General features: G+C 41.4%; 1 protein-coding gene across 6 annotated transcripts in view; it reads left to right on the top strand.

Annotated features, from left to right (window-relative positions):
• Positions 1-13,298: 13,298 nt before the first annotated feature.
• Positions 13,299-16,471, top strand: part of DGKE (diacylglycerol kinase epsilon) — a 42,109-nt gene continuing 38,936 nt past the window's right edge. For 4 of the 6 annotated variants that reach the window (XR_005212730.1, XM_037809420.1, XM_037809419.1 and 1 more), the window contains exons 1-2: positions 13,299-13,460; positions 14,067-14,552. Coding sequence is in view for 5 of the 6 variants with exons in the window: in XM_037809420.1 (XP_037665348.1) it covers positions 14,089-14,552 (464 nt within the window). In the remaining variant the exon portion in view is untranslated. Of the gene's footprint in view, positions 13,461-14,002; positions 14,553-16,471 lie in introns of those variants that run through there. The other 2 variants (XM_037809418.1, XM_037809417.1) reach the window with 2 other exon arrangements.

Below are 16,471 nucleotides of genomic sequence, written 5' to 3'. Positions count from 1 at the left end.
GACCCTAGTACGGGATATGAAGGAAATCAAGAAGACCCTAGAAGAGCATAAAGAAGACATTGCAAGACTAAATAAAAAAATGGATGATCTTATGGAAATTAAAGAAACTGTTGACCAAATTAAAAAGATTCTGGACACTCATAGTACAAGACCAGAGGAAGTTGAACAACGAATCAGTGACCTGGAAGATGACAGAATGGAAAATGAAAGCATAAAAGAAAGAATGGGGAAAAAAATTGAAAAACTCGAAATGGACCTCAGGGATATGATAGATAATATGAAACGTCCGAATATAAGACTCATTGGTGTCCCAGAAGGGGAAGAAAAGGGTAAAGGTCTAGGAAGAGTATTCAAAGAAATTGTTGGGGAAAACTTCCCAAATCTTCTAAACAACATAAATACACAAATCATAAATGCTCAGCGAACTCCAAATAGAATAAATCCAAAAAAACCCACTCCGAGACATATACTGATCACACTGTCAAACATAGAAGAGAAGGAGCAAGTTCTGAAAGCAGCAAGAGAAAAGCAATTCACCACATACAAAGGAAACAGCATAAGACTAAGTAGTGACTACTCAGCAGCCACCATGGAGGCGAGAAGGCAGTGGCATGATATATTTAAAATTCTGAGTGAGAGGAATTTCCAGCCAAGAATACTTTATCCAGCAAAGCTCTCCTTCAAATTTGAGGGAGAGCTTAAATTTTTCACAGACAAAGAAATGCTGAGAGAATTTGCTAACAAGAGACCTGCCCTACTGGAGATACTAAAGGGAGCCCTACAGACAGAGAAACAAAGACAGGACAGAGAGACTTGGAGAAAGGTTCAGTACTAAAGAGATTCGGTATGGGTACAATAAAGGATATTAATAGAGAGAGGGAAAAATATGGCAAACATAATCCAAAGGATAAGATGGCCGATTCAAGAAATGCCTTCACGGTTTTAACGTTGAATGTAAATGGATTAAACTCCCCAATTAAAAGATATAGATTCGCAGAATGGATCAAAAAAAATGAACCATCAATATGTTGCATACAAGAGACTCATCTTAGACACAGGGACACAAAGAAACTGAAAGTGAAAGGATGGAAAAAAATATTTCATGCAAGCTACAGCCAAAAGAAAGCAGGTGTAGCAATATTAATCTCAGATAAAATAGACTTCAAATGCAGGGATGTTTTGAGAGACAAAGAAGGCCACTACATACTAATAAAAGGGGCAATTCAACAAGAAGAAATAACAATCGTAAATGTCTATGCACCCAATCAAGGTGCCACAAAATACATGAGAGAAACATTGACAAAACTAAAGGAAGCAATTGATGTTTCCACAATAATTGTGGGAGACTTCAACACATCACTCTCTCCCATAGATAGATCAACCAGACAGAAGACCAATAAGGAAACTGAAAACCTAAACAATCTGATAAATGAATTAGATTTAACAGACATCTACAGGACATTACATCCCAAATCAACAGGATACACATACTTTTCTAGTGCTCACGGAACTTTCTCCAGAATAGATCATATGCTGGGACATAAAACAAGCCTCAATAAATTTAAAAAGATTGAAATTATTCAAAGCACATTCTCTGACCACAATGGAATACAATTAGAAGTCAATAACCATCAGAGACTTAGAAAATTCACAAATACCTGGAGGTTAAACAACACACTCCTAAACAATCAGTGGGTTAAAGAAGAAATAGCAAGAGAAATTGCTAAATATATAGAGACGAATGAAAATGAGAACACAACATACCAAAACCTATGGGATGCAGCAAAAGCAGTGCTAAGGGGGAAATTTATAGCACTAAACGCATATATTAAAAAGGAAGAAAGAGCCAAAAATCAAAGAACTAATGGATCAACTGAAGAAGCTAGAAAATGAACAGCAAACCAATCCTAAACCAAGTACAAGAAAGAAATAACAAGGATTAAAGCAGAAATAAATGACATAGAGAACAAAAAAACAATAGAAAGGATAAATATCACCAAAAGTTGGTTCTTTGAGAAGATCAACAAGATTGACAAGCCCCTAGCTAGACTGACAAAATCAAAAAGAGAGAAGACCCATATAAACAAAATAATGAATGAAAAAGGTGACATAACTGCAGATCCTGAAGAAATTAAAAAAATTATAAGAGGATATTATGAACAACTGTATGGCAACAAACTGGACAATGTAGAAGAAATGGACAATTTCCTGGAAACATATGAACAACCTAGACTGACCAGAGAAGAAATAGAAGACCTCAACCAACCCATCACAAGCAAAGAGATCCAATCAGTCATCAAAAATCTTCCCACAAATAAATGCCCAGGGCCAGATGGCTTCACAGGGGAATTCTACCAAACTTTCCAGAAAGAACTGACACCAATCTTACTCAAACTCTTTCAAAACATTGAAAAAAATGGAACACTACCTAACTCATTTTATGAAGCTAACATCAATCTAATACCAAAACCAGGCAAAGATGCTACAAAAAGGAAAACTACCGGCCAATCTCCCTAATGAATATAGATGCAAAAATCCTCAACAAAATACTTGCAAATCGAATCCAAAGACACATTAAAAAAATCATACACCATGACCAAGTGGGGTTCATTCCAGGCATGCAAGGATGGTTCAACATAAGAAAAACAATCAATGTATTACAACACATTAAAAACTCGAAAGGGAAAAATCAATTGATCATCTCAATAGATGCTGAAAAAGCATTTGACAAAATCCAACATCCGTTTTTGATAAAAACACTTCAAAAGGTAGGAATTGAAGGAAACTTCCTCAACATGATAAAGAGCATATATGAAAAACCCACAGCCAGCATAGTACTCAATGGTGAGAGACTGAAAGCCTTCCCTCTAAGATCAGGAACAAGACAAGGATGCCCGCTGTCACCACTGTTATTCAACATTGTGCTGGAAGGGCTAGCCAGGGCAATCCGGCAAGACAAAGAAATAAAAGGCATCCAAATTGGAAAAGAAGAAGTAAAACTGTCATTGTTTGCAGATGATATGATCTTATATCTAGAAAACCCTGAGAAATCAACGATACACCTACTAGAGCTAATAAACAAATTTAGCAAAGTAGCGGGATACAAGATTAATGCACATAAGTCAGTAATGTTTCTATATGCTAGAAATGAACAAACTGAAGAGACACTCAAGAAAAAGATACCATTTTCAATAGCAACTAAAAAAATCAAGTACCTAGGAATAAACTTAACCAAAGATGTAAAAGACCTATACAAAGAAAACTACATAACTCTACTAAAAGAAATAGAAGGGGACCTTAAAAGATGGAAAAATATTCCATGTTCATGGATAGGAAGGCTAAATGTCATTAAGATGTCAATTCTACCCAAACTCATCTACAGATTCAATGCAATCCCAATCAAAATTCCAACAACCTACTTTGCAGACTTGGAAAAGCTAGTTATCAAATTTATTTGGAAAGGGAAGATGCCTCGAATTGCTAAAGACAGTCTAAAAAAGAAAAACGAAGTGGGAGGACTTACACTCCCTGACTTTGAAGCCTATTATAAAGCCACAGTTGCCAAAACAGCATGGTACTGGCACAAAGATAGACATATAGATCAATGGAATCGAATTGAGAATTCAGAGATAGACCCTCAGATCTATGGCCGACTGATCTTTGATAAGGCCCCCAAAGTCACCGAACTGAGCCATAATGGTCTTTTCAACAAATGGGGCTGGGAGAGTTGGATATCCATATCCAAAAGAATGAAAGAGGACCCCTACCTCACACCCTACACAAAAATTAACTCAAAATGGACCAAAGATCTCAATATAAAAGAAAGTACCATAAAACTCCTAGAAGATAATGTAGGAAAACATCTTCAAGACCTTGTATTAGGAGGCCACTTCCTAGACTTTACACCCAAAGCACAAGCAACAAAAGAGAAAATAGATAAATGGGAACTCCTCAAGCTTAGAAGTTTCTGCACCTCAAAGGAATTTCTCAAAAAGGTAAAGAGGCAGCCAACTCAATGGGAAAAAATTTTTGGAAACCATGTATCTGACAAAAGACTGATATCTTGCATATACAAAGAAATCCTACAACTCAATGACAATAGTACAGACAGCCCAATTATAAAATGGGCAAAAGATATGAAAAGACAGTTCTCTGAAGAGGAAATACAAATGGCCAAGAAACACATGAAAAAATGTTCAGCTTCACTAGCTATTAGAGAGATGCAAATTAAGACCACAATGAGATACCATCTAACACCGGTTAGAATGGCTGCCATTAAACAAACAGGAAACTACAAATGCTGGAGGGGATGTGGAGAAATTGGAACTCTTATTCATTGTTGGTGGGACTGTATAATGGTTCAGCCACTCTGGAAGTCAGTCTGGCAGTTCCTTAGAAAACTAAAGATAGAGCTACCATTCGATCCAGCGATTGCACTTCTCGGGATATACCCGGAAGATCGGAAAGCAGTGACACGAACAGATATCTGCACGCCAATGTTCATAGCAGCATTATTCACAATTGCCAAGAGATGGAAACAACCCAAATGTCCTTCAACAGATGAGTGGATAAATAAAATGTGGTATATACACACGATGGAATACTACGCGGCAGTAAGAAGGAACGATCTGGTGAAACATATGACAACATGGATGAACCTTGAAGACATAATGCTGAGCGAAATAAGCCAGGCACAAAAAGAGAAATATTATATGCTACCACTAATGTGAACTTTGAAAAATGTAAAACAAATGGTTTATAATGTAGAATGTAGGGGAACTAGCAGTAGAGAGCAATTAAGGAAGGGGGAACAATAATCCAAGAAGAACAGATAAGCTATTTAACGTTCTGGGGATGCCCAGAAATGACTATGGTCTGTTAATTTCTGATAGATGTAGTAGGAACAAGTTCACTGAAATGTTGCTATAGTATGTAACTTTCTTGGGGTAAAGTAGGAACATGTTGGAAGTTAAGCAGTTATCTTAGGTTAGTTGTCTTTTTCTTACTCCCTTGCTATGGTCTCTTTGAAATGTTCTTTTATTGTATGTTTGTTTTCTTTTTAACTTTTTTTTTCATACAGTTGATTTGAAAAAAGAAGGGAAAGTTAAAAAAAAAAAAAAAAAAAAGAAAAAAGACAAACAAGGAAAAAAAAAAAAAAAAGATGTAGTGCCCCCTTGAGGAGCCTGTGGAGAATGCAGGGGTATTCGCCTACCCCACCTCCATGGTTGCTAACATGACCACAGACATAGGGGACTGGCGGTTTGATGGGTTGAGCCCTCTACCATAAGTTTTTCCCTTGGGAAGACGGTTGCTGCAAAGGAGAGGCTAGGCCTCCCTGTATTTGTGCCTAAGAGTCTCCTCCTGAATGCCTCTTTGTTGCTCAGATGTGGCCCTCTCTCTCTAGCTAAGCCAACTTGAAAGGTGAAATCACTGCCCTCCCCCCTACGTGGGATCAGACACCCAGGGAAGTGAATCTCCCTGGCAACGTGGAATATGACTCCCGGGGAGGAATGTAGACCCGGCATCATGGGATGGAGAACATCTTCTTGACCAAAAGGGGGATGTGAAAGGAAATGAAATAAGCTTCAGTGGCAGAGAGATTCCAAAACGAGCCGAGAGATCACTCTGGTGGGCACTCTTACGCACACTTTAGACAACCTTTTTTAGGTTCTAAAGAATTGGGGTAGCTGGTGGTGGATACCTGAAACTATTAAACTACAACCCAGATCCCATGAATCTCGAAGACAGTTGTATAAAAATGTAGCTTATGAGGGGTGACAGTGGGATTGGGAATGCCATAAGGACCAAACTCCACTTTGTCTAGTTTATGGATCGATGTGTAGAAAAGTAGGGGAAGCAAACAAACAGACAAAGGTACCTAGTGTTCTTTTTTACTTCAATTGCTCTTTTTCACTCTAATTATTATTCTTGTTATTTTTGTGTGTGTGCTAATGAAGGTGTCAGGGATTGATTTAGGTGATGAATGTACAACTATGTAATGGTACTGTAAACAATCGAAAGTACAATTTGTTTTGTATGACTGCGTGGTATGTGAATATATCTCAATAAAATGATGATTAAAAAAAAAAATACATCTTCATTAGAAAAGAAAGTATGTCCCCTTTTAGATATGAGTTTATTTCCCTCTCTCTGCCTCCACACCCCAAATCCTTGGGCTTCCTTTTACATATCCTCAGCACTGCTTCACGCACACACACAGTCACATACACATCCCTTCCTGTTTGAAGCCGCAATACAATGGCCTCTGTAAGATGGTGTGGTCTTGGACAGGAGCCTTTCCAGGCTGCTGCAGGCTTTCACAGGGGACAATAATTTCTGCTCTGAGTCCAGGGTGTTGGCCTCAATATGTCTGCCCAGAAGATGAGAAGAGCCAAGATTAGGGGCAGGTTCCTGATAGCCAAGTACCAGGCTTCTCTCCAACCTAAACAGGAACAACAGAAGCACTGGCAACAGGTGTAGGAATGTAAGCTGGGTATAAATAAACACAACGGGGGAGTACAGCATGTACCCAATTATTGTGAAGCCACCTCCAAGGCTGCTGTCATATTATATTTCATTGAAGAAAAATGCTAGGCTTTTAAGTGAGAGAGAAGAGCTCTGGTTCTTCTGGGAAAAAATTACTGAAATATGTGTAGTTTTTCTCTGTGGGATCTTGGTTGGGTTGATAATGCTTCAAAGAGATTAAAAAACAATCTAGCAGTGGTTCTCAAACCTTAAGGTACATAACAGTCACCTGGAAGTTCACCAGTGAGCTGAGAAAGCCTTTGGCATGGAAGATAAAGACCAAACAAACCAAAGGATAAAGCAACCTGAGGCGATCAGACAGCAAGCAAGGAAAGAAAAACTTAAAAAAAAAAAATAATAACTAATTAACATTGATATCCTCTGAGATATAGAGATCTTTGCTTCCATGAAACATGAACAGGATGCTATAAAAAAGGAATATTCAGAAAACAAATCAACAAAAAAAAATCTCTTAGAAATTAAAAATATAATATCAAAGGTTTGGTAATGCATGGTGGTGATGGTAGCACAACAATGTGAATATAATTAACACTATTGAATTGTATACTTTGAAGTTGTTGGAATGGGAAATTTTGGTTTCTATATATGTTATCAGAATAGAAACTTTTAAAAAAACCTAACAAATAGGAAAAAAAGAGGACAGACCAGAAGGTTCAACATCCAAATAATAGAAGTTGCAAGGAAAGAAACCAAAAAAAAACAAACAAACAAAAAATAGAGAAGAAGAAATCAACAGAAATGGTTCTGGAACTGAAGGACATGTGCTGCTAGACTGAAAGGGCCCACCAGGCTCAGAAAAAATGGATGAAAACAGATCCAAACCAAGGCATATCTTTGTGGAACTTCTTTCAGAACACTAGAGGAAAAGAGAAGATTCTACATGCTTCCAGAAAGCAAAAACAAGTCCCATTCAAGGGATCAGGAATAAGAATACCCTTTGATGTCTTTACAATAACACTAAAAACAAGAGGAAATGGAGCAATGCCTTCAATGTTCCGTCTTAGAATTCTATACCCAGCTAAATAATCTAATATGGAAGGTAGAATAAAGACAATTGTAAACATACAAAGACTCAAAAATGTACCTCCCATGTACTACACAAAAACAAGAGACTTTACCAAGAAGAAGTCATGGGACCCAGAAAACAGAAGATCCAAACAGATGGGTGGTAAAAGGAAATCCCAGGATAACCACTGTGTCCCAGACATAGAGGGCAGCCAGTCCAGATTGGCACAGAGTGACTCATGGTACAGAAAACACAAGATAGACTGCACAGGTGAGCCTGGTGCAGATTCTCACTTGTATTTGGCTTATCTTGACAACCATGAGCTGATGAGATTCCTGCTAGCCCACTCCCCTATCCCTGTGCCTAGTTGCTTGGATCAGCTGAAGAGACTCATTTCTCCCTGAGAAGTGTTCCACATTAACCTTCTCCTGAGAACTTGAGGGAGGCCCTAATGAGCTAAGAAGCAGAAAATAGAGAGCAGTCCCTTCCCCCAGCTATACTTTTGCCAGATGTTTGAACTACAGCCCTGCCAGATACACCCACTGTGATTAGCAATTGTCCCAAGACTGCTTATGACCTTGTCCAGTGGTTTCCCCGGGTGGCATCTTCTCAGTGAAGTTGAATCCAGACTTGGTTCCGGGGACCCTCCTCAGCGTATCTCCTCCTGGGAACCTTCGTATATCAGTGGCGATAATACTATTTCCTGACACGGCCAGTTTAGAGCTTATTATTCAATTTTTCTAAACAGAATCATCTTGTTTAGGGATAGTTGCAAGGATGGTAAAACTATAAAGAAAAGTAAGCAAATGAAGAACACAACAATTAGGGGGGGATTTCCCTCTGATGGGGGGAAAGAAGGTATGCTATCTAATGGGCACATGAGAGGCTCCTGGTGTTCAATTTGTTAACCTGGATGGTGGATACATGGCTGTTTATTTTATTATTGTTATTTAAACTGTATATAAACAGCTTAAACCAAAATTAAACCAAAAACTTTAAATAAATATATAAAAGAATCACCCAGGGATGTGGAGAAATTGGAACTCTTATTCATTGTTGGTGGGACTGTATAATGGTTCAGCCATTCTGGAAGTCAGTCTGGCAGTTCCTTAGAAAACTAGAAATAAAGTTCCCATTCGATCCAGCGATTGCACTTCTCGGTATATACCCGGAAGATTGGAAAGCAGTGACACGAACAGATATCTGCACGCCAATGTTCATAGCAGCATTATTCACAATTGCCAAGAGATGGAAACAACCCAAATGTCCTTCAACAGATGAGTGGATAAATAAAATGTGGTATATACACACGATGGAATACTACACGGCAGTAAGAAGGAATGACCTCGTGAAACATATGACAACATGGATGAACCTTGAAGACATAATGCTGAGCGAAATAAGCCAGGCACAGAAAGAGAAATATTATATGCTACCACTAATGTGAACTTTGAAAAATGTAAAACGAATGGTTTATAATGTAGAATGTAGGGGAACTAGCAATAGAGAGCAATTAAGGAAGGGGGAACAGTAATCCAAGAAGAACAGATATGCTATTTAACGTTCTGGGGATGCCCAGGAATGACTATGGTCTGTTAATTTCTGATGGATATAGTAGGAACAAGTTCACAGAAATGTTGCTATATTATGTAACTTTCTTGGGGTAAAGTAGGAATAGGTTGGAAGTAAAGCAGTTATCTTAGGTTAGTTGTCTTTTTCTTACTCCCTTGTTATGGTATCTTTGAAATGTTCTTTTATTGTATGTTTTTCTTTTTTGTTTTGTTTTGTTTTTTTAATTTTTTTTCCATACAGTTGATTTAAAAAGGAAAAAAAGGTAAAAAAAAAAAAAAAGGAAAAAAAAAGGAAAAAAATATGTAGTGCCCCCTTGAGGAGCCTGTGGAGAATGCAGGGGTATTGGCCTACCCCACCTCAATGGTTGCTAACATGACCACAGACATAGGGAACTGGTGGTTTGATGGGTTGAGCCCTCTATCGTAGGTTTTACCCTTGGGAAGACGGTTGCTGTAAAGGAGATGCTAGGCCTCCCTATAATTGTGCCTAAGAGCCTCCTCCCGAATGCCTCTTTGTTGCTCAGATGTGGCCCTCTCTCTCTAGCTAAGCCAACTTGAAAGGTGAAATCACTGCCCTGCCCCCCTACATGGGATCAGACACCCAGGGGAGTGAATCTCCCTGGCAACGTGGAATATGACTCCCGGGGAGGAATGTAGACCTGGCATCATGGGACGGAGAACATCTTCTTGACCAAAAGGGGGATGTGAAAGGAAATGAAATAAGCTTCAGTAGCAGAGAGAGTCCAAAAGGAGCCGAGAGGTCACTCTGGTGGGCACTCTTATGCACAATTTAGACAACCCTTTTTAGGTTCTAAAGAATTGGGGTAGCTGGTGGTGGATACCTGAAACTATCAAACTACAACCCAGAACCCATGAATCTCGAAGACAATTGTATAAAAATGTAGCTTATGAGGGGTGACAATGGGATTGGGAAAACCATAAGGACCACAATCCCCTTTGTCTAGTTTATGGATGGATGAGTAGAAAAATAGGGGAAGGAAACAAACAAACAGACAAAGGTACCCAGTGTTCTTTTTTACTTCAATTGCTCTTTTTCACTTTAATTATTATTCTTGTTATTTTTGTGTGTGTGCTAATGAAGGTGTCAGGGATTGATTTAGGTGATGAATGTACAACTACGTAATGGTACTGTGAACAATCGAATGCACGATTTGTTTTGTATGACTGCATGGTATGTGAATATATCTCAATAAAATGAAGATTAAAAAAAAAAAAAAAGAATCACCCAGGGAACACAAGAAGGCAGGCTCCTCGCTCCACTACAATTCTGATTCAGGAGACCTGGCAAGACCTGGGAATCTGCATTTTTAGTGAGACACCCCCACACACACATAATCATGATACAGGTGGTCCAAAGACCACATCTTAAGACAACCTGCCTGGATTAACAGCATCACAGGTTATGGCACCAAACTTGGATCTAAAACCCCAACTCGACTCCTATCTACGTGACATCAAGCAAGTTTTCCTTCTCTGTCAAATGAGGATAATAAACTTAGTACAGTGCCTAGCACCTGATAACCAGTCAACCTAACTTAGCTATAAAAATATTGGTGTCTTTAGGGGAATAAGAGTGCTTTCTTCAGATGTGGTAATTTCTATTAATCTGTCCCTATGCAGGTAAATTTTCCATATGACTTGCATTAGCAAAGAGAGACTACTATTATTTTTTTCTAAGCCTTACACTTTTCATATCCTTTACTTAATTGTGGGGAACTAAGGAAATAACCCCAAACAGAGGAATTATTTATAATAGCAAAAATATTAGAAACAAATTGCCAACAACAGAGGTCAAGTTACAGAAACGGTGAGCTATAGTCATAGAATGGAATACTATATAGCCCTTAAATATGACTTTATAAAAATAGGTAAAAGTTATTTTATAATGCCAAATGAAAAAATAACCCGATAGAGAATATATCTACCACATGATCACAATCATGCATATTAAAAAAGCAAGACAGTGTTTGCATAGAAAAGAATGAAAGAAAATATCCCAAAATGCCAAAACATATGTTGTCTTTGAGGTAAAAGATGGGTGATTCTAGCTTCTTCCTTTTTTACCTTTCTGTGGTTCCAACTGTTCACAATCCCAGACTAACACTCATTTTACTTCATTGCAATACTCCCTGTCTTCATAATCCAGACTGTTAAGTATTTTAGCCTCCCTGCACAGAGTGTGGGCAGGAACGAGCAACATCAGCATCACCTGGGAGCTTCTTAGATGAGCAGATCTCAGGCCCCATCCATGATCTATTGAATCAGAATCAGCATTTTTATAAGATCTGCCAGGCAAGGTTCTCAGAGAAGTACCAAAATGAGAGAAACTCTCTCTGATGGTTTCATATAGATTGATGTTGATTCAGAGGACCAAATTAAAACACAGTGGTCTTAGTCCCAAAATTGTCTGTGTGACATCAAGCATGTTTCTCAACCTCTCTGTGCCTGGGTTTTCCTCATTCATAAAATGGGTATGATAAACTTAGCATGGTGGCTAACAGATACCAAGATGGGAGTTGGGGTACAGTAAATCATTATAAACAGAGCTAAGAAACACTTCTAGTTTGGCATATTTAAACCAGCCAGGCACTCTGCGAGAGTCGGGATTCCCAATATCCTGCCCAGTGCTTGAAACACAGTAAAGCCCTCAGCCAGTGTTTGTCTAATAAATCATTAATAAGAAAGCAGGTGACATTTATCCATTTTTGACCTGGATTGTCTCATTCCTTAGTGTGTAACACTCTCAAAAGTGCCCATTTTCTCCATTCCAACATTCAAAACTATGCCAGCTCGAGCCCTCGATCTTGGGGCTTGCCCTTATGAAGCCTGTTACTGCAAAAGAGAGGCTAGGCCTGCTTACAATTGTGCCTAAGAGTCTCCTCAAGAGAACCTCTTTGTTGCTCAGATGTGGCACTCTCTCTAAGTCCACGTGGCAGGTGAACTCACTGCCCTCCCCTCTACATGGGAACTGACTTCCAGGGGTGTGAATCTCCCTGGCAACACTGGACATGAATCCAGGAGATGAGCCTGGACCTAGCATGGTGGGATTAAGAACAATCTTGACCAAAAAGGGGAAGCAAAATGAAACAAAAGTTTCAGTGGCTGAGAAATATCAAATGGGGTCTAGAGGTCACTCTGGGGGGCTTTCTTACAAGCTATATAGATATCCCTTTTTTTTTTTTTTCAATCATCATTTTATTGAGATATATTCACATACCACGCAGTCATACAAAACAAATTGTACTTTCGATTGTTTACAGTACCATTACATAGCTGTACATTCATCACCTAAATCAATCCCTGACACCTTCATTAGCACACACACAAAAATAACAAAGATATCCCTTTTTAGTTTTAGTGTACTGGAGTAGATAGAAGGAAATGTCTGAAACTGTCAAACTGCAACCCAGTAGCCTTGATTCTTGAAGACAATTGCATAACTATGTAGCTTATGTGGTGTGACTGTACAATTGTGAAAACCTTGTGGCTCACACTCCCTTTACCCAGTGTATGGACAGATGAGTAGAAAAATGGGGACAAAAATTAAATTAAAAATAGCATGGAATGGGGGATGGGATGCTTTAGGTGTTCTTTTTTACTTTTATTTTATTCTTACCTTTATTTTTTGGAGTAAGAAAAATGTTAAAAATTTGATTGTGGTGATGAATGCACAACTATTTGATGGTGCTGTGAACAGCTGATTTTACACTGTGGATGATTATATGATATGTGAATATATCTCAGTAATATTGAGTTTTAAAAAAACCACGCCAGTTCCCACCTCCATCGGACAGTGAGGGGGAGGTTTAAGCTTAATGTAGTCTGTAAATCATTCATGCTAGAACTTCTTATCGGTACAAATTTACAGCGCTCAACCGTCCATACTGCCCACCCATCCTCACTGTTACACCGCCTACCAGATTCCCTAAGCCACACCCCTATACCCACAGTGCCCCGCCCGCGCGGCCGACTCTATCGCCTTCCCTAGGCCCCGCCCCCTTGGGCCGGTTCGCTTTCCCTTCCCACCTCACGCTTTCTCTAGGCAACAGCTCTCGTCCTCGCCCAACCACGGGGCGCGCCACTGCAGGCCCCGCCCCCAGCCCCGGCTCCCGCCGGCCCAGCTCGCGTGCGTGCTCGCTCTCGCCGCACGCCGTAGCTAACTCGCTGCCCAGGGCCGGGCATCAGCCCTGCGGCTGCGCTTCTGCTGGGCGCCGCGGGCAGGCGCCAGAGTCGGGCTCCCGCGGTGCAGTGGCCCGGAGGCTGCTTAAGGTTTGGGCTGGAGCCGTCCTAAGAGCCGCGCCTCCTTCCGGCGCGAGGTAGGGCCCGGGGACACGGGGCTGGGCCGAGGTCACGGAGGCCTCGCGAGAGGGACAAGGGCGCCGGGCCGGGCTGTGTGTGCGGGCGTGAGCGTGGCGGTAGCCTGCGAGCCCGGGGCGGTTAGACCCGTTTGTTTGTGTCCGGGCGCCCGGAAGGGGAGTGCGGCGCCTGGACTAACGGTTACCGGCGCCGCGCAACCCACTTGCGCCGTCGTGCCTCACAGCCCCGGCGCGGAGGACTGTGCCTATTCCTGCGTTCCGTGGCTGGGGATCCGTCTGTTCAGCCAGTAAATTTGTATTGCGCCCTTCGGTGTGCCAGGCAGCCGACTGGCGCCGAGGCGCAGAGAAGGCGGCAGTCCTGGGCATCTGAGCCCTTTGTCGAAAATGGGGTTGGATGCGAAGGGAGGGGACCGGAGCGTGACAGCTGGGCGCCGCCCCCTCGGCGTGACGAGATCAGGCCACCGGGAAGTCAAATGCGTGTGTTCGCCCTTGGGGAGCGCGGAGCCACCTGGACAGATGGCGCCTTCGTCATCCCCTGAAAGGCGGGAGGGAGGAGCGGGGAGGGCAAAGCAAGCCCGAGGTGGACCCCGCCTGTTTCTTTCCTAGTTAGAAATCGCCCTCGGAGAAGATGGAAGGGGAGAAGCGGCCGGCTCCGGGCCCGCCCTACGAAGGCGTGTTGGCGGACGGGCACCTGATCCTGTGGACGCTGTGCTCGGTGCTGCTGCCCGTGTTCGTCACCTTTTGGTGTAGCCTCCAGCGGTCACGCCGGCAGCTGCACCGCAGGGACATCTTCCGCAAGAGCAAGCACGGGTGGCAGGACACAGACCTGTTCAGCCAGCCCACCTACTGCTGCGTGTGCGCGCAGCACATCCTGCAGGGCGCCTTCTGCGACTGCTGCGGGCTGCGCGTGGACGAGGGCTGCCTCAAGAAGGCCGACAAGCGCTTCCAGTGCAAGGAGATCATGCTCAAGAACGACAGCCGGGCCCTGGATGCCATGCCGCATCACTGGATCCGGGGCAACGTCCCGCTGTGCAGTTACTGTATGGTTTGCAAGCAGCAGTGCGGCAGTCAGCCCAAGCTCTGCGATTACAGGTATTGCCTTCGGGGGTACTGTTAAGTCCCAGAACACGCAGCGGGAGTCAGGATCGCATAGGGTGGGTGTGGAGGCCGACTTTGAGCTCTACAAATGGCCTAAACTGCCCATCTCGAGGACGCAAGCTAATAAATATCCTGAGAATTGTCCAGCGGAGCAGCTTTTGCGAGGAGTCATTTGCTGAAATAATGCTTTTAGCCTCCGCTCCTCAGCCAGTCTGCTCTTTGGGGTAATAACACTTGGCTGTTAACTCTCATCCAGAGGTCTCTTAAGTGCTGTGTGATTCATGGACACTATATGTTGTAGCTTTTGCTACTGTTATCTCCATTCTACAAAGGGGGAAATAAGGTGTAGAAACATCAGCTTTTCCCTAGAACTTCAAAACTGATTGATCCTCGGTTTTGTACTGTGAATGTATGGCGTAAACAAGGGTTATTCCAAAACAGCATTTCAGATATCTTTTGCTCATACAAGTATTGCTGCCATAATGAAATATATTCAAAAAGGATACTAATCGGGATATTCCTTTTGCCACATGGTCTTTCAACATTTTAGATCAATGATGTGGTAATTATATTGACCCTGATAGAACCAAGAATATTTTAATGGCTTATACATACATATTGGGCAACACGTTTGTGTTCTTAAATACTCTCTGAAAATAGGCAAAGATGTCTTTGCTTATGTCAGAGATTGGTAGAAGGGGATGCTACTTTGCAGATCATCATTTTACAGTTCAGAAAGTAAGGTTCCTGAGGTCCATTCAGTGGTGAAATAGTAGTGGCTGCCATAATTTTTAACTCCAAGCCCAGGGCTAGGAATACTGTAACACCCAGCCTTGTCTCGGCCTCAAGTCTGAACATCCTCGTTGTGATGGGTTTACTCTGTGTTTTCTGAGAAGAAACATGTTAAGGCCCCCAAACATGTTTAAGAACTGAAATAAAAAGCTGCTACTAGATAGCAAGTTACCTCTTCTGATTATTTTTGGCAGAAAAAACTTTTTTAAAAAATTAGCATGGGCACTGTTGGGGCAACACCTGTTTTTCAAATATTTTACATGTTATCAGGTTTAGAGACTTAATTATTTTTCTAAATAATATGTTTTAAGCAATACAGAGTTCAGAGCCATTCATTTTTATTTGGAACTTTAAAATTTTATACTTTGTCCTTTTGGCATCTGTGAGAACTAGGTTACTGGTGAATATACATAAATTACAGAACTCTCTGAGGTGAGCTTTAGTCAGAGAAGTGGGATTAGTTGGAAAGAAGATACAAATTGAGTATTGTTATTTTTCCTTCCCTTCTTTGTGTCTGCAGAATTACGTAAAAATGGCTTCCAAGCAATGCTCCTTTTTTTTAAATAATCTTAATGCTTCCGATCTTTCACCCAAATGATCTTCTAAAAATACAAATGTGATCTAGTCTGCTCAGCTTAAACCTTCGTTTGCTCCCCCATCACTTACACTGGTGGGCTTACAGGGTGCAATCCAAGTGCTTGACGAGGCATGCAAGGTCCTGCGTGCCCTGCAGATCACCCTGCCTTTCCATCTTGTCTACCATCACTTGCATTAAACTTTATGCACTAGCAGCATCAAGGTGGTCATGGTTCCTAAACACAATCACATTGTTTTTTGTTTGTTTAATTGGCTTTCCTCTCTGTCTAAAGTACCCTTCTTCTGGCTAGCTTCTAGTCATCCTTAATGACCATCTCATGTCCTTTCCTCCAGGAACCCTTGCCTGACCTTCCATGCCAACCCCTGAGCCCCATTTTTTTTCTTCTTGATAATGCCATCATAGCCTGTATCTCAGTGGTTCTCAGAGTAAGGTTCCCCAGGCCAGCAGCATCACCTCACCTGGCAACATGTTAGAAATGTAAATTCTAGGGTTGCCAAATTTAGCAAATAAAAATAGAGGAAGC

The sequence above is a fragment of the Choloepus didactylus genome, chromosome 18, assembly GCF_015220235.1.
Source record: "Choloepus didactylus isolate mChoDid1 chromosome 18, mChoDid1.pri, whole genome shotgun sequence".
In the NCBI taxonomy this organism is placed as follows: domain Eukaryota; kingdom Metazoa; phylum Chordata; class Mammalia; order Pilosa; family Megalonychidae; genus Choloepus; species Choloepus didactylus.
The sequence above is the reverse complement of the archived record's forward strand: the minus strand, read 5'-3'. Positions and strand labels throughout refer to the sequence as shown.